This window comes from Maylandia zebra, linkage group LG10 (assembly GCF_041146795.1).
Source record: "Maylandia zebra isolate NMK-2024a linkage group LG10, Mzebra_GT3a, whole genome shotgun sequence".
Taxonomy (NCBI): domain Eukaryota; kingdom Metazoa; phylum Chordata; class Actinopteri; order Cichliformes; family Cichlidae; genus Maylandia; species Maylandia zebra.
The window spans coordinates 1,362,333-1,385,553 of NC_135176.1; the positions used below are offsets into that span (position 1 = coordinate 1,362,333).

A 23,221-nucleotide genomic window follows, 5' to 3' on the forward strand; every position below is an offset into this window, starting at 1 on the left:
AATTAAATTAAGGAAACTCGGGCGAGTCTTTCACCAGTAATTCGCTATTTTAAACACTTTGCTTCCTAAAGCGCATTTTTGTTGCTTTGTTTGCTGAACTGTTTCATGGGCTAAAAACTTGCTGACTCTGTTCTTCAAATAAAATCTGTACTTTGTTTTCCATTTGGCTTCCTGGATTGACAAATTTCAAAATAAAAGCATTGAACAGTGTGAGTGTCAAAAGTGTAAGTGTAGAAATATTTCTGTTGTAGGAAAACAGGATAAAATGACTGTTTGGGGCTTGAGCTTAAACTAAAAACGAACTTGTAGAATCAGAAGAAGATACAAGCTTGAGTGCAAAACTTCATGATGTGGGTATTTAGGCCCGACATCTTGGATGTTTTCTACAGAATATCTTTTAATTTTTCTTTTGGGAATGAACTAAAACCCAACACCACCTTGGTCACACACTGGCTGAGTCGCAGTACGTGACCAGGAGTTGCCAGGCTGTTGTGGCTGTGTATGGTCCTTCCACGTGTTACTGAGGCCCCTATTTGTTAAAAGAATAAACCGTTTAGTTGCAGATATTCTTCAGAATTCAGTAAATGACACCCAACAAGTGTCAGTAGCAGAATAAGCTGTCCGGCATTGGCAGAGAACATTCGACGAGTTTTTCATGGCCACAGCCCACATACTCAACTCTGCTGCTCAACCCACATTTTCCTTACAAACGTGACACCATTGAAGGGGAAATAAACGGGCTTTCCAGCAGTAAGACCTTTATAGCCAAGAAGCATAGTTACAACAAAGAAAAGACTGAACAAACACAAATTGCCTCAATTTTTATTCTCAGTTTATGTTTGCAAAAATGAGACAAAGTCACTCATTTTTGTGATAAGAGGACGATGCAAAGGCGAAGCAAGCATTAGTTATCGCTGCAACTCTACAGACGGAGGAAGCGCGTGTTGCACAGGCTAGGACAGGTACCAGTGAGGTTAGACGAGATGGCACGCTTCTGATACTCAGTAATATCTGGTGAAACATGTGGGAGAGATCTTCTTCCACCTCTGGAGAGACTGTTTTTACTTCCTGCATTGAGCTAGGCAAAGACTAAAATGACTTTCCCAGCATTATTTTTCCAAATAACAGGTGAGATTGGACGTGCTGTAATCATATGAGATTCTCAAAAGCTTTTTCTTGTAGCACCACATAATTTTAATGTGATTTTTATTAAACCATGGGACATAAGTTAAACATTAACGTTAAACATCAAATTAAACTGAGTACAGAAATAAATGTTGAAAGGATAGTCTATCATTAGAATCAACTTTTTATCTTTTTTCTGTCTTTGAAAAAATGGTCATAATAAGTCAGACTTTTAACATGATAAACATACATTAGATAAGACAATGTAGCAGTGCAACACAGGAGCTGTTGTTCCCTTTGTACGTACAGAACGGACGTATTCAAGTGAAAGCCATTCATGACTAAGGACGATACTATGCAGCATTTATAATTCTTTATATTTCTGACTCAATATAACAACAAATTTCAGGGTATTTAGACAACAAGATGTTTTTAATGTAAATCAAGCTTTTCCCATCACAGCAGATTATATAGGAGCACCAGGTCAGGAAAGACTGATAAAAGGTTTTGAGCTGTCTCGCTGCAGAGAAAGCAGAGATCTGCCAGGAAAGGCAGCTAGGACTGAATGCTGCTCTGCCTCTGTAGTACATAGGCTTTAAGTGACCACGAGCCACTGATGGTGTGACAGATTAATAAGCATGCATAAAGTGGAGCTGTCAGGGAGAGGCTGACACTGGCTTTTGGAACAGTCCAACTCATTTTTCAATAGTATTTTTTTATCCTGGTGACAACATCCCGAGACATGCAGACGCAGATTAGACTCTAAACCTTCCTCCTTGATGGATCACTTGGATAAGAATTATAGCCCAAGACTGTTGCTCAGTGCATCATGGGACGATGCTCAGTGCACTGAGTGTTTCAGTCTCACTCACAGTGTGTTTGGACATCACTGCTGATTGTCATCAACGCTTGTCGTGTGTGTTTTGTCCTGTTTTTCTCTGCTCTCGTTTTGTTTCTCATTTCCTGTCTCCCCTCACCCCCAGCCGGAGCCTGGTTGCTCCTCTCTGAGCCTGGTTCTTACCGAAGGTTTCTCCTGTTAAAAGTGACCAGCTGTTATATTTTAGTTTCACTAATCATTTTGTCCTGCTTAAAGAAAATCATAGAACATATTGTTTCTTTGTATGGTTAATCCTCTGCTTTCTTGAAGCACATATACACATATGTATATATGAATAACTGCATTAGTCCTATTAGCCTCCTCATATGGAAACATTCCTTTTTGATTTTTTTTCACCTTGTAGCTCATTTTGCCCAATAAAATGTTCATATTTTGTTAAACAATGATTACTGTTTTGTTTTGCTGCAAAACAAAGTCTCCAGGATTTTATTTTCTTTTAAAAAAACAAACTACATCATCAAACGTTGGGAGGATGAGTGAGCTGGAAGGAGGAAAGCTGAAAATCTAGACTAAAGAATTTTTGTAGATGTACAAAGTTGGGAATTATAGTCTGAAAGGAGACAATCACTGGAAACTTGATTATCATTTTCATTTTCTTTGTTTTGTGTCTTTGTCTGTGCAGTTCATTACAGGCACTAAAAAAGCATCCTCTGCACTCCAAGTGCGTTTTCACTGATGTAAATGACATTTTCAGATAAACGTTGTTTTAGAAAAAATACAATAAAATGTGCATATTACTGTAGTTTGAATTGTGTTTCTACTTTTATGTGTATCGTATATGTGGGACTGTTCTGGAGAATTCACCTGTTATGAAAAGCCACAACAAAAGTGTGATTTCTTCTCCTCATTGTCACGGTTCTGGGTCAGTTTCTTATATTTTGGTATATTTCTGTATTATGATTTATGTTTTGGTTCTGTAGTTGTGCTATTTTGATTATTATTCTAGATTTAGATCGGTGTCAGTCTGCGTCCTTGTAAATTGTTTCTTGTTTCCTGTTTTACTTTGAAGGTCCGTGTCTGGTGTCAGAGTGTTCAGTTTTACCTCGTCAGTCCAATCCCTCCCAGCTGTTTTCCATTCCCTGACTAGTCCCTGTGTATATAAGCCCCGTGTTTCCTTTGTTCTCTGTCGTATTGTTAATGTCTGCTCACCCTCGGTCTCGTTGTGTCTTCTGTTTGCCTGCCTGTTAGTTTATTTGTTTTCCCAGTTCAGTTAGTTTTTGTTCTTCTTATTTTCCTGTAATAAACTGAGTTTCTTAAGTTCACCTCGTTTGGGTCCAATCCTGCCTGCAACACTCAGTGTTATTAATAAAGCCTGAACATCATTATTTTTTTATTGGAGTGTTGATGAAATTGATTTAATTGCACAATATTTGCTACATCTTTTTGTTTTTTAATCTTTGCTCAAGAATGTTTTGTGTTATTCATTTTGCTTTTTCAGGGGAAAAGATCACAAGTCCCAAAAACTATTAAATGTATCAAATATGATACAAATGCCTTTAAATGGTTCTGTCATCTGAGAGAGCTCTCGTACTTGCATCTGGTCTGTTTCAGGCTTTCAAAAATCTTTCTTGTGATGGGAGAATTTGATCAGTCAGGTGTTTAAAGTAGCATTAAACACAAAAAACTGTTTAAGCAGTGGTCGTGGGGGGAAAGAGCTTCAAGTCCACCATGGTATGGGAGGGGGGAGGGCCATTTGTTGTTGTTTAACCAGAGAGTTGTTTAAGCCGTGAAGCATTTGGTTTCTAGTTTGATTGCATCCTATCTAAGTGAAGTTGTGTGTTGAAAATGTTGGCAAGGATTAAAATCTGGAATTCTTGAGTGGGAGCATCGTGCTGGGAAATGTCTTCGAGGTTTATATCTGTTCCGCTCACAAAGCTGAGATCTCGTTATCTTCTTCCTCCTGCTGAGATACAAACACAAAGTTAAAAACTGTTTTGCCACCTCTGTGCGAGTGACATCTTTGCTGGGTGCTTCAGTCTGTTCCATCTTGGTGTAGCGTGTCGTATGTGTGACTAGCAATGAAGGAATGTGCCCACCTTCTTCCACAAGCATAGTCACATCTTCCAGAGGTTTTCCATCCACACTTTGTCCATTGACTTCCATCACTACGTCACCCACAAGCAGTCCAGCACTCTGCCCAGGACCCCCAGAAGCAACCTACGAGGCCAAGTAAAAAAAAGTTTACAAGATTTGACACAAAACTGAAGCTTATGACTTTTCTGTGTGTGTGTTTATGCAAAAGAACACTAAAACCTGACTGATGAAAGTCCCAGGACTCTGTGGGTCACAGCCTAATTTAAAGCCAAATCCCAAAGGGCCTTTCTGGAGAGAGCAGAGTCTAAGATGACTTGAGGCATGCGTTTCCTTTGGTGGTGAGTTCTCCTCTACAGAAGTCAGCATACTACTCTCCTTTCCTTCATCAGCTGCATCATCCTCACAGAAAAGAAGTGGAGACAGACCCAGCTGCAGGAGAGAAAACAAAGGAAAGACGTAACAATATCCCAGTACCAGGTGTGGCCTCCAAATGGGTGCACCACCCTCGATGTACACTTGAATCAACTGGAAAAGCAGTGCACGTATGTGGTAAGTGATGGCCACCTGCGTATAAAACTCTAGCCCCTTGGGAGTGATGGTGGTGAGACGGACCTCTCGTCCGCTCAGCTTCACTCTGTCCACAACCTCCTCGTGCTTCAGTGACTCCACTGACTCGTCGTTGACCTCCAGCAGCAGCTCTCCATCCCTCACACCCGCCCTCTCTGCAGGACTGCCTCTGGTCGTTTCACGCAGGACGTGATCTGTTGGTTAATATGTACCCAGTTTATTTAACAGCAAAACAGTGAAAATAATTCAGTTTTCAGCAATTTTTCATCATCTCACATGTGCGTCCTGATGGCACTTTCTCCAGTCGTAGAAGAAAACCAAAGCTCTCAGACACAGAGGTCAGGTGGAGTGTTCGGGCTCTATAAGGTAGCTGATGAGGGGTAGCCATGGTGGGCAGGACGGGGAGCCGCCTTTGCGTGTACTTCTTTTCACTCTCGCTGTCGATCACTAAGATGGTGATGTGATCACCACATTTCTTCATCTACAATAAAATATATGGAGATATTATTGTTAGACCAAAGATAACCTGATGTATTATCTGCTGCATCACACAGTTACAAAAAGTCCACAAACCATTTTGCTGAGTGCGGAGTGTGTGAGATCAGACACCATCGCTCCGTCTATCCACACCAGCCGATCTCCCTGACGCACCGCTGCCTTTTCAGCTGCACCTCCTGCCACTGGGTTCACTACAAAGCAACCTTTCTCTCCTACGGAGCCGAAACAGGAGCAGCATCTGAATAACACTGCACAGACTTCAACCCGGACATCTGATCTCAAATCTTAGGCTTCTTGTGATTACAGGGAGACGTTTTACCTTCCAAAGGAGTAACGGTGATGCCCAGACCTGAGACAGGATCCCTGGTGATGTGACAAAGCCTGGGTGGTTTGCAGCTCTCATCCATGTGGGCCAGACGTTGCAGGTCCTGACCTCGGGACACAGCCCGTTCATAATCCTCTCCATCCAGCACTAATAAACACAACTGGCGTCCGCTTACCTTTATCTTCCTAGCCACCTGATTTATACATTTGGAAACGTGACAGATCCAGTTAGACAGCTTTGTGTTGCTTCTCTGGTTTCTATTTAACTATGAAGGAAGCTTGTCTTACCTCAGGGTGAGGAACATCATCAATATAGCAGTTGTTGACTTCTAGCAGTCTGTCTCCGTCTCGAAGGCCGCTACGCTCTGCGACCCCACCTGATACCACATGACTAATTATGTGTCCCTGACGGCCCCTCTCCACACGCAGATGGAAGCCGTAGAACTCGCCATCCTCGCGTTTAAGGATACACGAGCGTGGGATGGGCGTCCACACAGAGCCTGAACCAGAAGAGACACAAGAGAGCTGTCATAAAGCAAGCAGGCTTTGCCCAATGGCTACTACACAGGCAAGCGGGGTACCTGCATCATCTGTGATGACCATCGCTGGGTTGTCTATTCCCTCTTTAGGATTAAATGTAAATTTCCTTAAAAGAGAGACATGTACTTTAATTACAACTTCATAGTAGGTTTTAATGGAAATTATTAAAGTAATTCTCGCTCTGTGTGCAATACAGTGTGTGCAGTAATGCACTGTAATCACGGTGTTGCTTCTAGTTGCTTTCTACATGTAATGCAGTAAAGTTTATGCAAAGTGCACTTTACATATTTAATAAATGGTCTGATCTTGTATCGAGAGTTTTAAAGATTACACGGTTCCAAAAGTCAGCATGCTGAGCCATTCAAACGGTGGTAGAGTCACTGACAGTTACACATCTGTAAAGTTGGTAACACCGTGCATCTAGGGGTCACGTAACACACTGGTGTTGTGTTAGTTTTGATACACATTGCACATCACGACATACATGAACATAAAGAAAACAAAAATGTTGAACCATAATCTTCTTGCCGCGTTCACATTTAGTTCTTTTTTCTTTTTTTCCCGCCTGTCCCGTTTGGTTCTTTTGCATCAGAATTTTTGTCTAAAGGCAAAGAAAGATGCCCAACAGATTTACTTTACCAACTGGGCCGTCCCAGCCTCGCTGTATTGGTCTATTCGATTCACCTTTTACTGTTTATTTTATTTTATTTTCACTTGCTACACACGGGACAGACGTGACTGGGGGAAAGAAAAACAGCGGGGAAGAGGGACGGGGATAAAGGGCAAAAAACAAAAAACAAACAGACAAAAATGCATCTATCAATCACCAGCTGAGAAAGAAAAAAGAGAAAACAAGCAAAAAAAGAGAGCAATATAATAAACAACATCATCGTGATGATCTATGTGAATGTAACAGTAAATACTAAATATTGAATATTATTGTGCAGCACATAAGATCAACAGAACACAGTGTGCTTTGAGGTAGGAGCCAAAAAGGGTGTAGTTTGTGTGTGCGAGCACCCGTGTGTAGAATCAGAATCAGAAACTTTATTGTCATTGTCATGAGAACAACGAAATTAAGAATGGTCCCCGATCATTGCATCATCCCTAGCAATATCAAAATATAAATAAAACAATAAAATTCAATAAATAAAATAGATAGAATACTTAAAATACTAATAAGATATAACAGTAAAACATTCACATACATTCCCACACACATGCTTCAGACCGTGCATAGATTAACACCAGAGTGGCGTGATGGACATTTTTTTGTAGTATTCAGATGTGTTATTGCAGTTGGATAACAGCTGTGTTTGAGTCTATTAGTCCTTGCTCTGATTGCCCTGTACCGTCTGCCTGAGGGCAACAGTTCGAACAGGGAGTGGCCAGGATGTGAGGTGTCTTTTATGATGTTTTGGGCCTTTTTAAAACAGTGGGCGTTGTGTAGAACTTCCAGTGTGGGGAGAGGGCAGCCAGTGATCTTTTGGGCGGTGTTAATGATCCCTTGGAGTGCTTTCCTCTGAGCCCCTGTGCAGCTAGTGTACCAGATGCATATGCAGTAAGTTAGAACACTCTCAATGGTGGCTCTGTAGAAGGACACCAGCAGTCTCTGTGTGATGTTATTCCTCCTGAGAATTCTCAGGAAGTACAGTCTCTGTTGGGCCTTTTTCAGCAGCTCGGAGGTGTTCACACTCCAGGAAAGGTTCTCCTCTATATTGACTCCCAGGAAGCGGAAGCTTGCCACCCTTTCTACACAGTCCCCATTTATGAATAGTGGTTGGATCTCTGCCTTTTTCCTTCTGAAGTCTATTATGAGTTCTTTGGTTTTTGAAGTGTTGAGGAGGAGGTTATTGGCCTTACACCATGACGTCAGCTGCTCCACCTCGTCTCTGTACGTAGACTCGTCTCCCTTGGAAATGAGCCCCACCACTGTGGTGTCATCTGCAAATTTCACAAAGATGTTGCTGTGGTGGCGAGGAGTGCAGTCGTGTGTGTAGAGAGAGTAGAGCAGTGGACTGAGCACACAGCCCTGGGGTGAGCCAGTGCTGAGACTCAGGGATGAGGATGTGTGATGGCCAACTCTGACTCTCTGTCTACGGCCCGAGAGGAAGCTATTGATCCACATGCAGGTGCTGTATGGAAGCCCCAGGTCTTGTAGCTTGGCCACCAGTTTGTGTGGAAGGATGGTGTTAAAAGCTGAGCAGTAATCCACGAAGAGCATCCGCACATAGCTACCATGCTCTTCCAGGTGAGTTAATGCAGCATGGAGTGCTGTGGCTACAGCGTCTTCCGTGGATCGGTTTGCTCTGTAGGCAAACTGGTGTGGATCCAGGCTGCGGGGCAGGGCTGCTGTGATGTGTCTGCGGACCAGCTTCTCAAAGCATTTCATTACCACTGGGGTGAGTGCCACCGGTCTGTAGTCATTCAGGCCGGTGATGTGGGGCTTCTTAGGCAAGGGGACTATGGTGGAGGACTTCAGGCAGAGTGGGACAGTCGCCTGTGCGAGGGATTTGTTGAAAATCCTGGTGAAGATCCCAGCCAGCTGTTCTGCACAATCCCTCAATATTCGACCTGGCACACCATCAGGACCCGCCGCCTTCCTCGGGTTAACAGCCTGCAGCATGCGCCTCACCTCGTGCTCTTCCAGGGTGAGGGTGGTGCTGCTATGGGTGGCGTGTTGCTGCTGTGGCTCCAATACCTCCGGTACCCTGGTCTCAAAGCGGGCAAAGAAGATATTCAGCTCCTCTGCCAGCTCCAGGTCACCGTCCGCAGCTCCGAGATTGATCTTATAGTTGGTTAGGTGCTGGATGCCTTGCCACACCTGCCGGCTGGTATTACTCTTCAGATGGTCCTCGATCCTCCTCCTATAGTCCCCCTTTGCCTCTCTGATGCCTCTCTTCAGGTTGGATCGGGCTGTGGTGTAGTAATCCCTGTTGCCAGACCTGAACGCAATGTTCCTCTCCTTCAGCAGCTGCCTGACCTCCTGGGTCATCCAGGGCTTTTGGTTGGGATAAGCCCGGATCCGTTTGACTGCTGTAACAGTGTCTATGCAGTGTTTTATATAGCAGAGGACACCGTCTGTGAACATTTCCAAGTCCTGATGTTCAAAGATATCCCAGTTAGTCCTGTCAAAACACCTGTGAGCATGGACGCGCTTGTTTTTAAAAGGTTCCTTCATCTGCTAGAGGGTGTGGGGGGGCCACACAAGAGCTGAGGAGAGTCCCAGATGAGGGGTCACTCAGCAGCCGCGGAGCAGAAGCCAGGGGGTGGCCAACTCCTCCTCCTAGCCCCCCTGCTCCAGCAGGCCGCAGAGAACGGGGGTGAGAGAAGACTCCAAACCTCCCTCCACCCGCTCATTGTAGTGTTGATGCATGTGTGTTCTAAGGTGCATTTAAAACCCAGGAGGGCATGGAGCTACCAGCCAGAGAGCAGCAGGTAAGCGCATAGTCCCTCCTGCTAGCCCTCAATGTCTACGTGTATTTAAAATTGAGAGGTGGGCAACGACGCCAGGGGTGGGGTGTACACCCTGATGGTAATTTGGACTCCGTGATTGTGCCCACCCCCAAGATCCTATATGTATGTGTTATGAGAGTGTGAGTAATGTGAATGTCTAAGTTGTGGGATAAAATTGAGGCAGAGGCAGCCAGAAGGGGACGGGGGGGGGGGGGGGGGGGGGGGGGGGGGGGTAGCCTCCTCTGCACCCTGGTGACATACCCCTACTCCAAGGTCCTGCATGTGTGGGTGGTTGTGGTGGAGCGGGAGGAGGGAGGCAGCTGGAGATGGGGAGGGAAGGAAGGAAGGAAGGGAGGGGCAAGTCCCCCCCGAGCCCAGTAGGCACCCCCATACTCTGCAACCCACCAGGGCAGTGGTGGTTGTTTGTGGCAGCAGCGCCGCCCGGCCCCACAGAGCCCGGGACAGCCCACCCGACCCCACCACAGAGAAAACTGCACCCACCCCACCATCCACTCATCTTCCAGACTACACAAGACAATAGACGCCCAGGCTGAGATCTTCCTCCACCTCTCCTGTATCTCCCCCTCCTGCAGAGTCAGTTCCTGAAGAGAGGAAAGCTCCTGCAAGATGTAACAGCCTCCCCCACAGTTGAAGAGCCCCCCAGGTGGCTCGATGCACTGGCGGCACCCCGCGCCAGGGCTGAGCCCCCCATGCACCCACCCGCCCACAACCCTGGCGACACACCAACCAGGACCAAAGCCCCCAAGGCCCAGCAAGGACCCCAGCCCAGAGACTGAGCGCCCCCAGAACCTCACACCCACCCAAGGGCAGCCAGGCTACCAGGTCAGTAACCCACGTCCGTCAGCACAGACCCTCCCCTAGCCCCGCTGCACGCAGCCACCAGGAAACCGTCACCTAAGAGTCAACAGAGCCCTTAATAGGCCATGATCGATACTCCGGGTTGAGCCCGGGGTATCGATCCCCACTGCTCCTGGGGAACCCCCCGACGCCCTAAGCCTGTCCCTACCCCCACACCAATCACAACAGCAAAGGTGGGACCAAACTATGACCCCCCACCCCCACTAGGTGATGAAGGAGCCCAGAGCAATTGATCTGATGTGGTGGCCGAGGCTGTATCAAGACTAATGTAATCTAATAGATAATTTCTATATTGGTTAGAATTAAGATTATTTTTATTTTTCCAGTTCATGAGGACTGTTTTCTTGGCTATGCATAGGGCAGTGAAAACCATATGGGCGATATTCTTTTCTGAAGTGACATTATCTAAGCTGCCCAACAAACACACTAAGGGGGAAGTTGGAATGTTACATTTCAGACACTTTGATAAGTCTTCACATATCTCGCGCCAAAACTTCTGCACTGGTGGACAGAACCAAAGAGCGTGGATGTAATTGTCTGGTGTATTTGCCTGACAGTGTGAGCAGTTGTTGGAAGCCGTAAAGCCCATCTTGAACACCCGATGACCTGTATAGTTCACTCATTTAGTTCGCTTTTATTCCTCATACTGAATTGTTAAATTTATCTTGTGTTTTATTTTCCCTCTTTTACTGGTGCTGGGAGGTCGGTATGTCTGCTGGCATCAAGTGAGCCTGGGATGGGCCCTAGAATATTACAGGAAGTGCTGATTGGTGCATGCCACATTTTGCTAAATGACTAGTCAAAAATACAAAAGTAATCGTCTCTGATTCTTGAGTTATATACTTTGTTATTTTGTATTTGTTTACTGTTAAGTTAAAGAAGCGATTAAAAGGTTGCTTGTGTTTTTTGCTATTAGATCATTTGATGTTTTATGTTTCCCCTTGTGTGTCTCGAGGCTGTCGGGTCAATTTTGGTTATTGTTGGTTTGTTCAGATTGAGTTTGCATCTGTTTGTTTTATATTTACCTAAAACTAAACTAAAAATTACATTTGGAACTTGGAAAATGGAATAAAATAATAATCATAAAAAAAAATAAAGTAACCTTTACTTTAGTTTTTATTGTAATACCTGCGCTGATGACATATTTCCTCATTAGAATAATAAACACTGAAATGAATGAAAACTAAACTAAAATTAAACATTTTCAAAAACTTTAAAAACTAATCTGAAAGAAGAAAATCCATCCTGGACTAGAGATGGCACGATACCACTTTTTTATGTCCGATACCGATACCGATATCATAAATTTGGATATCTGCCGATACCGATATGAATCCGATATAGTGTTTTTTAATCAACAAAACTGTTTTTTAAAATATCTTGCTGCATTTTGCAAGTCTGCAAGTTCATACTCAAGTTTAAAACAACAACTACACTAAAGCTATTCTGTTATACCTGTATACAAAAAAAATATTTCATAGTTCAGCAATACTGATCAATCTAATAAACTTAGACCTACACCATTCTCCCTATTCTGGTATTTTAAAGAGTACTTAGCGTAAATATTAAGCAACCTAACTAATAGGGTTCCAACTCCCAGCAACAACAAAAATAAATAAATAAAAAATAGGGAACCACCCCTCACGCTCCACCTCATGATGCTTAATCGACGTAATCAACCTTAATTTGATGCAGTGTGAAAAAAAAATGCACAGAAATCAATTATTTTTCAAGAAATATTAAATAGATTCAACATCTTTCTTCAACAAAATTGCAGACTGCACAGATGGTACCTTCCCAAAGGAAAAAGTACTATAGCTTACTAGGGTATATATATTAGACTTAATAGTCACTATATACAGTAATTGACTTCTATTCATTTTACATCAAATTAAAACTTTGGGTGTCAGATAATTATTTATTAAAAGCTATACATTTTAAATGAGAATAAGAAAGAAAAGTATGTCTTTGTGCCCCCTTTTCCCTGTTAATGCCCTATCGGCCCCCCTGGCTAAACTTTGCTAGATCCGCCCCTGCACAGTTACCAGCGTCAGCTACGTAGAAAACGATCCTGGTGTAGAAAGTAATATTAAATAAATTCTAACAACAGCTTATCAAACTTAAACATGCTGGTGTTGTTCAGCCGCTGGTTTCCTCTTTCTGGTGCAAAGTGGGCCAAAAACAAACAAGAAAGACGGACTCGCTACAGAAAAGCCGATCAGCTGATCATTTAAGCAGTTTCACGATTGAAGTAGCAGCAAGAAGAGGCAGTCGCTCGTTAAGCTTAACGTGGGAATGCTTTACAAACATTCAGAGATGGACTTACACACTTGCTTTACTTCTCTCGGGGATAACTTTGTCGGAGATGAAATGCCAGGTTGCTAGCGAAGCTCCACATGCTATCCAGACCACCGACAGGTCCCGCATGCCACAGCCGCTCTATCACGTGATGCATACTGCTCCGACTGCTAACGTTCTGAGGCGAGTTACGGCGTGTTGCAAGTTTTGTGAGGTGCTTTCGTGATATTTAATGGATCGGATTACATTTTTTATTTTTCTCCGATATCCGATCCAGTAATTTAGGTCAGTATCGGACCGATACCGATACGTAATATCGGATCGGTCCATCTCTATCCTGGACACTAAGTTCGAAATGAATTCAAAAATAAAATAATAATTAGAAAATACAAAAGTAAATACAAACTGTAGTTTGATGTGTCACTTATGTTGCCATTATAACGTCAGCTTAGTTGTTTTTAAAGCTGCACAATTATAACTTGATTTTTTAAAAAGAGTCTTGGTTTGTTTTGGGGGATCTGAAACGGTGCCGTGTCAATCTCTCACACAGTCAAACACATCCTGTCAAACTGTGTAGTTACTCAGAAATAGTGCTGAGAGGATGTGTGTGGTCATGTTCATGCTGACCATCATATTTTATTAGCTGTTACAGTGAAATTGGAATGGCCACTGAAACAAGTCAAACGCATTAATGCATGAAATGAAATGAAATGCAGACTTACTCTCTCAAACCACCGTCAGCCACCAAACCTGCAGAAATTGCAGTAAATATCAAAGTAACTGTATGTATGACATTTAAACAGTACATTTATTTCACACACACACACACACACACACACACACACACACACACACACACACACAATATGTAAGATTACCCATTCTTGAATTTTTATTGAGCTTATTCTTTATCAGTTGCTGTTGGCACCTTAAAGCATACTAATATTAAAAACACAAGATAGCATTATTAATTTGAACATGCGGCTCTGTGAAAGTCTGCAATGTTCTGTCTGCCAGACCGTGAGGCATCAGCTCAGCAATCAGAGCTGGATGTGACTGGTGACTCTCAGTAGAGGGTTCATCAAACAGGGACTGACTTTGATTATCTTTAGTCTTTGTCCTCTAAAAGCTGAAGGAATTCAAAAACCTGAAAGCTGAAAACGTCCAAAAGTGCGTGACATCACGCTGCATGAATGAGTGTTGTTTTATAGATGTAATCTGAAAGCAAAACTGATATTCAGTAATATCATTTTCATAAGAGACTCATTTGTTGTCTCTCTTTCTTCTTCTGCTTTCTCCTTATCAAGGGTGTGGTGGAGGGATGGCACAACACAGAAGAGCCTCCTCGTCAGGCCAGGACTCTGCAGTCTATTTACACCTACACTGGACACTCTTTCAATGATGAGGATGTTCACATCCTGGACAGGGAGGAACGCTGGTTTGAGGGCGGAGTCAAGGGAAAGACCATCTCTGAATCGAGGAGGGGGCCTAAGGATACATCTTTTGCCATCTTACATGCTGTGATTGCAGCCATTCCCCAACTCTCTGTGAATGGGACTCATGGACATTGATCAACAGCCACTGATCAATGTTCATGAGAATTTGCATATTAATGATCAAGGAACTGACCTCACAGCCCATTGTTCCTGGTGCTGGTTACATTGTGCAGATGTCCTGTTTATAAGGTTAGAAACCTGCAGTCAGCTGGGACTGAAGACGTCACCTGGATGAGTGACGACATGTTTCTCTCACTGAAAACATCCAGATGATCAGAATCAACTTGTACAGCAGTACCCACTAAGGTACCGCCCCCTTGGACAGCATTCTTCTGAACTCCACTTTACAGAAACGTTAAACTTGTAACAATTTTTTTACTGCAATTTACCAGAAAATGGATTTATCTGACATTCAAGCTTTATCTCTGCACCTCACCACACACAGCAAGAACAGACCACTGTGTGCCACCTTGTCACTGAAATACAAGACCGATACAGAATGAAGCAAATGAATGAGAATGAAAGGCTGTCTTAAATACTTTTACATCCATTTTCTCTTATCCAGTTTAGACAGCCAGGAGCACGGCCCAGCGGATGTTGGGCAAGAGGCAGGCTTCATTGTCACCAGGTTTGTCAGTCTGTTTCATATGGAACGCCAGGACTGCCATAATGAATTAATTAAATACACCATTAAATAATTAATTAAATGTGGCAATAATTAATTAAAATTGGAATTAATTAATTAAATAAATAGTTATGACACATGTAATTAATTAATTATTGACACATTTAATTAATTATTTATGTATTTCACATTTTAATTAATTATTGACACATTTTAATTAATTATTGACACATTTCATTAATTATTGACACATTTAATTAATTATTTAATGATATATTTATTTATTTCATTTTGGCAGTCCTGACGCCTGGCTCTCGTCATGAAATAATTTTATCTGTCAGCCTCACCCATCAAACTCAGGGGGCGGGGTTAACGCTGCCCATGCAGCTTCTCTAACATTTGATTGGTTGCCGTGCAAAGTAAGTCAAAACAGGTCGATCCTAGAAAATCGATTGCTTGTGTAGACTTGGGGCAGCCAGTTATCCCAGAATGCAGATCAAATCACAGGCAGCAATGGTGGTGGTGTAGTTTTAAAATACCCCGTTTTTCTGTCACCAGCTACACTTTTAACAGTGTTTTAGCCGCGAATGTCGCGACGTATGTCTGGTCAGGTTGTCAACATAGAACATGTTTGCAAAAGTGCTCAGATGTTTTCAGGGATTTCACTAGCTCTGCTAACAGTTAGCATGCAGAGCGCACCGAGGGGGTTACGTTAACCGGTTTGTTTACATATTCCACTCTCCGTGTTCCACATGTTGCATTCGCAGATTCTCATTTTCACCGAACGATCGTCTCTTTCCGCCTGGTCTTGTGTCTCTGTGCTTCTGTAACATAAAGAACGAGCTGACATTTTTCTCACGAAACCAGCGATCAGCTCAGCAGACCCTCAGTTTACCTGCATGCATCCTCCTCCTCATCTGTCAGCTGTTTAACACCTGCTGCTAATTCAAGAAACACGCCTAGTTACCTGGTGATAGTCACAGTTTAACTGGGCAGCCGGTGCTCGATATAAAGCAATGTCAGCGCATTTTTCTGCACAAGATAAGTAAATATAGTGTTTTCCCCGAGCGCAGAGCTGCTGGAGCTCGTTTCCTTACAGAGCACTTTATAGGCGAACAGCTTCATCAGCGGCTGATGTCCAATCACCGGCACACAGCTTTCAAACCTCAGCTGAGTTTTAGCTCTCAGTGGTTAAACGCTGGACTTCATTCACTCAGGTTCTGTCTGTCGGGTCACGTTTACTTCGCTGTTTTATTTACAACTGAGCAAATCGGTTTGGCTGAGGTTAAAGTTACGTTTCATAACTGCATAGTTTCACAGACGTTTAATGGTTCACTGGCACATGTGTTAGACTGAACTATCATCTAAATATCATCTGTTTTTTAATAGTTATTCAACTGTATTCTAAGCACCAGCTGTCTGTTAGAATGTGATTTTTTTCTCTCTCTGTTGGCAGAGGTATAAAAATGCGCAGGAAAATCTGACGTGCATGGCGAACTTCACCGACGATATTTAGGGAGGAATAAACACACATCAAACATAAATGAACCATTTGCCTGTCTCCATAATTGAGAGAATTTTCTCTTCTTATGTCAACACTCTCTCTCTCTCTCTTTTTTTTTTTTTTTGCTTTTTCGGTCATGTTATGTTTACCTGTCAAAGGCTTGTTACAAACTATGAAACACATTGTGCAGACTTCTGGATGTTAGAAGAAAACTAATACTGCTCATGAATGAGACTAAAGGCAGGAAGGTGTCCTTTAAAACTAAACATGTTAATAGGACCTCCCTGTTTATATCATAGTTTATGATATAGCACGTGTATTTCAGTAATAGCCTGCTGAGGCCACTATACGTGCTGGCCTCATATCAAATGTGAAGGCAGACTGAGTCTATGTTTGACGTTTTTTATATCTAATCTTCCTTTTCAAACATTTAAACAGCAGCGAGTCTGCAGCTGAGGGAATACAAACTCAAATTGTCGGAACAGGTTTGCTCGTTTCTTGGATTCATTTGGTGATTTATTAAATGTATAACTGTTATTCTAATCTGCTGCTGAGTCTCTTACACTTTTCTTTATGCTGTATATTTTCACGTCTCTGGAATAGTTGGCAGTTAGATAGTCAGCTGGGAAACTTTGTGTTAACTCATGGAGCTGAGGATATCGTGGACATGCTGACCTCGCTGCGTGGTGTACAGAGCGAGGTCAGCATGATTAATATTCACAATAAAAATATTAGCCGAACATCATGAAGTCTGTATGTGTTTCATAGTGTCGAACAACCTTTGTACAGTTAAAGCCAGCAGTTACTACATGACGGAAACACAAACGTTATCTCTTTTATGTGTTTATACACAGGTCACGCTGATTACTGAACAAAAACCTAAAGATCAGATGTTAAACAGATTTATTTGCTCTCTCTCCTCCTTAAACATGTTTTTAATGTTAGTTATAATTCAGAATTGGCGACTGAAACACGTAGGACACATAAGAACATCAGGAAATAAAACACCGATAAATATAACCTCAGTAAAAGAAGTCAGCGGGGGTTACTACAGCTGTGTACCGGGGCCTGCGCTTTGTCGGTGGGATTGCTTGCGAGGCGAGCGGGTCTATCCCACGCTTTGCCGTGAGACTGGGCAGACATCTCCGAAATCATCGAAACACTTTTGCAAAGAGGCTGTATCTTGACAAACCGACCAGACACATGAAGATTAAACCACTACATTCTCGGCTAAAAAAATATTAAAACGGTATTTGGTAACACACAAACAGGGTTTTTCAAAGCTCAGTTCTGTTAGCTTCCACATGCCGGTTGTTGTGTGCTAGAAACAATGGCCACCAGGCCAAAGCAATGGTTTTGACTCGATCAGCGTTAACCCCGCCCCCTGAGTTTGATGGGTGAGGCTGACAGATAAAATTATTTCATGATGAGAGCCAGGCGTCAGGACTGCCAAAATGAAATAAATAAATATATCATTAAATAATTAATTAAATGTGTCAATAATTAATTAAATGTGTCAATAATTAATTAAAATGTGAAATACATAAATAATTAATTAAATGTGTCAATAATTAATTAATTACATGTGTCATAACTATTTATTTAATTAATTAATTCCAATTTTTAATTAATTATTTAATGGTGTATTTAATTAATTCATTATGGCAGTCCTGGCGTTCCATAGTTCCAGGGCGAATTTAACTAAACAATAAATAAATGAATAAATAAAAATGGCTATTTTATCTAAATTCTTATTGGTTTCAACCACTTTAAATTTGAAAAGAAACAGTGTAAACTTTAGCAGTACCTTTCCTACGTAAGAAGAAACACTCTGTGGACTAAAGTGTTTGTGCTGATGTTGGAGCTCCGCTGTATCGAGCCAGCTGAGCGGTGGAGACTTTTATGGGTTTTATGAGCCTCAACATTCGGCGACCCCAGTGAACTCTCTAAAACGACCCACCAGTGTTTGTAAAGAGCGTAGATGCTTGACTTTACACACCTGTGGCATTAGGACCCTTTTCCATATAGTGCATGTATAGCCTTAAGGCCCGAGGCAGTTATTGATGTTCTATAGTTATCGGACTTTTCTCATATTACAATAGTCCTGACAGAAAACTGGCAGGAAAGAACGTTTTATTTTTAAGAGTAACTGCTGTTGTTAAGGAGCAAGAACACACTCAGCTAACGTGCTCCACAATAATAACTTGAAAAGTCAGAGACACAAAGTGTCGCCCTCCTCTAATCTACAACACTCCTTATCTGTGGTCGAATATGCCAGCTACGTGGAGTCCTTGTTTCTCTGTCACAGTGTGAAGTGAATACAAACATTAAAAAGAAATGGCATGCTTAAGCCATTTACTCCCAGAGAAATCCAGATTTCAGAGCAAATCTACGCAGCTCTCATGAACATATGGGCACAACAGCGTATGCTACAGGTACTTGAGTGCAGCTAATGGGTCACTGAAACCTTTTTTTTTAATGATCTAGGACACGTTGATCCTGCAGACACTCAAAGACAAAGTCCTGGAGCTCAGCTCAGTCCGGGGAAAACTAGAACGAGCTATTCGAAGTATGAATGATAAACTGGGATTAATCTTTCCTACTTTTTTACTAGAAGTATCCAGTTTTGAAACATTTTAAATCTATAATTCATTAACTTTAACTATTTAATCAATTCAACACTGTTCAACTGCAACTTTCTGTTAAAATAAATCCCAAATGCTTTACAGTAGAAAACAAAAAAATGTGATACACGTTTTGATATAAGGAAACAGAAAAATAAAGCGCACATAAGGTTAAACTGTCCAGAACAAAAGGACAGCATAGATTCGACTGATTAAAAAGCAAAGACAACGCTCGAAGTTTGAATGTTTTACCTCTGCTTGATTTCATGGTGTGTTTCTTTCCCATCATGTGCCACAGTTTGGCCACAGTGGGAGTACTCTCTGTCCAAATATTTATTTTGATTCCATGGAGAGACTCCTCCCACGCTCCTCCCCTTGAGATACACTGCAGTAAATGTTTAATCTGTGTGTGATAATTTCAGTGTACACTCTCTTCCTGTGGGTAATGTCTGTGCTGCAAAGTTCAGTGGACTGAAAGTACAAAGACTTCCTGTTCTGTCTCAACAAATGACTTTTAGTTAAAACGGGTTTTAATTTAAACTAATGTGTGCCCGCTTACAAGAGCGATAGGCTGTCAAAGCCTGAGCTACAGAAACTGCAATAAAATTTCAAGAATGGGTTTAAAGTTGAACTGACTGGAAATAAAGACAAAAGGAAGATGGAAGAGATGTAAGCAATCAGAAGTCAGTCATCTGGACACTGAACAATGCTGGGCATCCTCTGCACACGGCCATAAACAATCAGAAGAGTCTGTTCAGTGACAGGTTGCTTCTCCCCAAGACAAGAACTAACAGACTTAAAAACTCCTTTGTCCCACACGCCATCAGACTGTTTAACTCCTCTCTGGAGGGGAGAGGGAGGGGAAACAGGAGGACAAAGGAGGGGGGAACAACTAAGCTGTAGTGCCTCTGCACCTCACTGTACAATATCTTGTGCAATACTTTTTGTAAATAGTCAACAGTGCAATAGACTCAATACTTGAAATGTGCAATTCACTTGTATTTTTTTTTATTCCTATTTATTCTATTTATCCCCTTTGTATATTTTATTTATATTTGTCTCTGTATTTATATATATGTGTGTGTGTGTGTGTGTGTGTGTGTGTGTGTGTGTGTGTGTGTGTGTGTGTGTGTGTGTGTGTGTGTGTGTATATAACAGTTCTGTAACTGTAACTTCGGTCGTTGCTGTGCTTTTTTTTTGGAAGTCGAATTTCCCAGAGGAACCCACCCGAGGGATTAATAAAGTTCTATCTTATCTTATCTATTCAGCTGAAAACTTTAATGATCACATATGACCTGGCAGTAAAAATGTTAGATGGGCAACCCGAGCCTGAAATGTCTGCTCAATAACTGATACTAGCATCCCTGATCATTGATCAATGGAAGTGAAAAGTTTCTATTTCAAGAGCCACAGTCTAAAAACAAGTTCATATATCTTACTGGGATGTTACCCTTTAGTTCAATTTGTCTTAAGTGCGATAAGATTATTTTGACTAGAAACAAGACAAATATACGTGCTAAGATTTTGAGTTTTTGCAGTGCATAACAGCAGGGTGTAAGATGCTAGCAGCAGGGCATACATGGAACGCCAGTGTACAGAAACATCTGTGCCAAGTGTGTCCTGGAAGCCCTGAGGTCAAAATGGGAGATGCCCCCACGAGTGGTGGAGAATGACTGAGCTAAGATCCTGTGGGATCCAGATACAGACGGACAAAGTGATGACTAACCAACCGGATATACAGTGGCTTGCAAAAGTATTCGGCCCCCTTGAACTTTCCCACATTTTGTCACATTACAGCCACAAACATGAATCAATGTTATTGTAATTCCACATGAAAGACCAACACAAAGTGGTGCACACGTGAGAAGTGGAACGAACATCATTCATGATTCCAAACATTTTTACAAATAAATAACTGCAAAGTGGGGTGTGTGTAATTATTCAGCCCCTGAGTCAATACTTTGTAGAACCAGCTGCAGTTCCAGCTGCCAGTCTTTTAGGGTCTGTCTCTACCAGCTTTGCACATCTACAGACTGAAATCTTTGCTCATTCTTCTTTGAAACAGCTCCAGCTCAGTCAGATTAGCTGGGCAGCGTTTGTGAACAGCAGTTTTCAGATCTTGCCACAGATTCTGGATTGGATTTAGATCTGGACTTTGACTGGGCCAGTCTAACACATGGATATGTTTTGTTTTAAACCATCCCATTGTTGCCCTGGCTTTATGTTTAGGGTCGTTGTCCTGCTGGAAGCTGAACCTCCGCCCCAGTCTCAAGTCTTTTGCAGACTCCAACAGGTTTTCTTCCAAGACTGCCCTGTATTTGGCTCCATCCATCTTCCCATCAACTCTGACCAGCTTCCCTGTCCCTGCTGAAGAGAAGCCCCCCCAGAGCATGATGCTGCCACCACCATATCTGACAGTGGGGATGGTGTGTTCAGAGTGATGTGCAGTGTTAGTTTTCCTCCACACATAGCGTTTTGCATTTTGGTCTCATCTGAGCAGAGCAGCTTCCTCCACATGTTTGCTGTGTCCCCACATGGCTTGTGGCAAACTGCAAACTGAACTTCTTATGGTTTTCTGTTAACAATGGCTTTCTTCTTGCCACTCTTCCATAAAGGCCAACTTTGTGCAGTGCACGACTAATAGTTGTCCTGTGGACAGATTCCCCCACCTGAGCTGTAGATCTCTGCAGCTCGTCCAGAGTCACCATGGGCCCCTTGGCTGCATTTCTGATCAGCTCCTTGTTCGGCCTGTGAGTTTAGGTGGACGGCCTTGTCTTGGTAGGTTTACAGTTGTGCCATGCTCCTTCCATTTCTGAATGATGGCTTGAACAGTGCTCCGTGGGATGTTCAAGGCTTGGGAAATCTTTGTGTAGCCTAAGCCTGCTTTACATTTCTCAGTAACTTTATCCCTGACCTGTCTGCTGTGTTCTTTGGACTTCATGGTGTTGTTGCTCCCAATATTCTCTCAGACAACCTCTGAGGCCGTCACAGAGCAGCTGTATCTGTACTGACATTAGATTACACACAGGTGCACTCTATTTAGTCATTAGCACTCATCAGGCAACGTCTATGTGCAACTGACTGCACTCAGACCAAAGGGGGCTGAATAATTACGCACACCCCACTTTGCAGTTATTTATTTGTAACAAATGTTTGCAATCATGTATGATTTTCGTTCCACTTCTCACGTGTGCACCACTTTGTGTTGGTCTTTCACCTGGAATTCCAATAACATTGATTCATGTTTGTGGCTGTAATGTGACAAAATGTGGGAAAGTTCAAGGGGGCCGAATACTTTTGCAAGCCACTGTAGTGGTGGTAGACAAACAGAAGGAGAGGGCCGTAGTGATAGATGTGGCGATACTGAATGACAGCAACATCAGGAAGAAGGAACACGAGAGAGATGTTAGGTTACTTTTTATACGTTGTTCAGAGACATGCACTCTATGTGGAACATTTAAAGAGTCAAAGTTTCTTCTTTGTAAAAGAAATACAGCTGGTAGGGGAGTGAAAAGCCTTTTTCCACAACAAAAAGCAAAGTCAAAGTAGCCACAGGGTGTGTGATCTGGGAGAGACTCTCACAAGGATGATAAGTTATTTCATTTTTAGCAGAGAGAATGTTGCAATTCAGGATAAATAAGACACACCAGGACAGAGCAAAACTACCAGTAACAACTTTAAACATGGAAAATATTATAATGCTGCAAGCCATATATTATATGCATGAATCTGGGACCTGACTGGTGATGCCATTTCATATACACGCTAACCCACTGAGCTAACCAGGAACCAGAAGTATTTCTTCTGACTTTTCTGCTGTTTAAATAATTTTCCATTTCCAGTCCTTCTCACTCCCTTTTTATTGAGTACTTTAGCATTTTGATTGTTCAGAGATCATATGCTTATGCCTAAAGATGCGCCTCGTTACAGTATGAGAACTGGGGCAAAACTCTTCCATCAATTCAAATTTTACATTCACAGAGGTCTAATTAGAGCCTCGCTCCACTAGGTGGCATCAATATCCAAATAACTGCCTCCAGTGAAACCAGTCCTTCAAGGTTTTATTGAAATGCAGAAAAACATGTTTTTGTAATTCAATTATCTCAGAAATAGTCAATAAAAGGCTCATTATTTCTCACCTTTCACCTCATGCAAAAATGTTGTGACAATGCTGGTGCTGATTTAGGCTGTCATCTGTGGCTTGTGACACACTATACTGCTGCCTGTTTGAAAGGAGCAAAGGCCCTCACACAGTCAATTAGTAACTTCCCCTTGAACTGTTGTTCAAAGGTTAGGCTACAATGCACATGTGACTGAGGTGCATGAGCAGAAATGTAAAGGGTCAAGATGGTC

General features: G+C 42.4%; 1 protein-coding gene across 1 annotated transcript; it reads right to left on the reverse strand.

The window, feature by feature from the left end:
* Positions 1-806: 806 nt before the first annotated feature.
* nherf4b (NHERF family PDZ scaffold protein 4b) lies at positions 807-23,050 on the reverse strand (the record flags this gene model as incomplete). The annotated part of the gene is made up of 11 exons (XM_076888879.1): positions 807-3,926; positions 4,060-4,180; positions 4,277-4,486; positions 4,622-4,818; positions 4,901-5,105; positions 5,198-5,334; positions 5,442-5,640; positions 5,735-5,946; positions 6,028-6,092; positions 13,342-13,369; positions 23,008-23,050. Coding segments are annotated over 11 exons (1,434 nt in total), but the record flags the coding sequence as incomplete, so codon positions are not given.
* Positions 23,051-23,221: the final 171 nt, after the last annotated feature.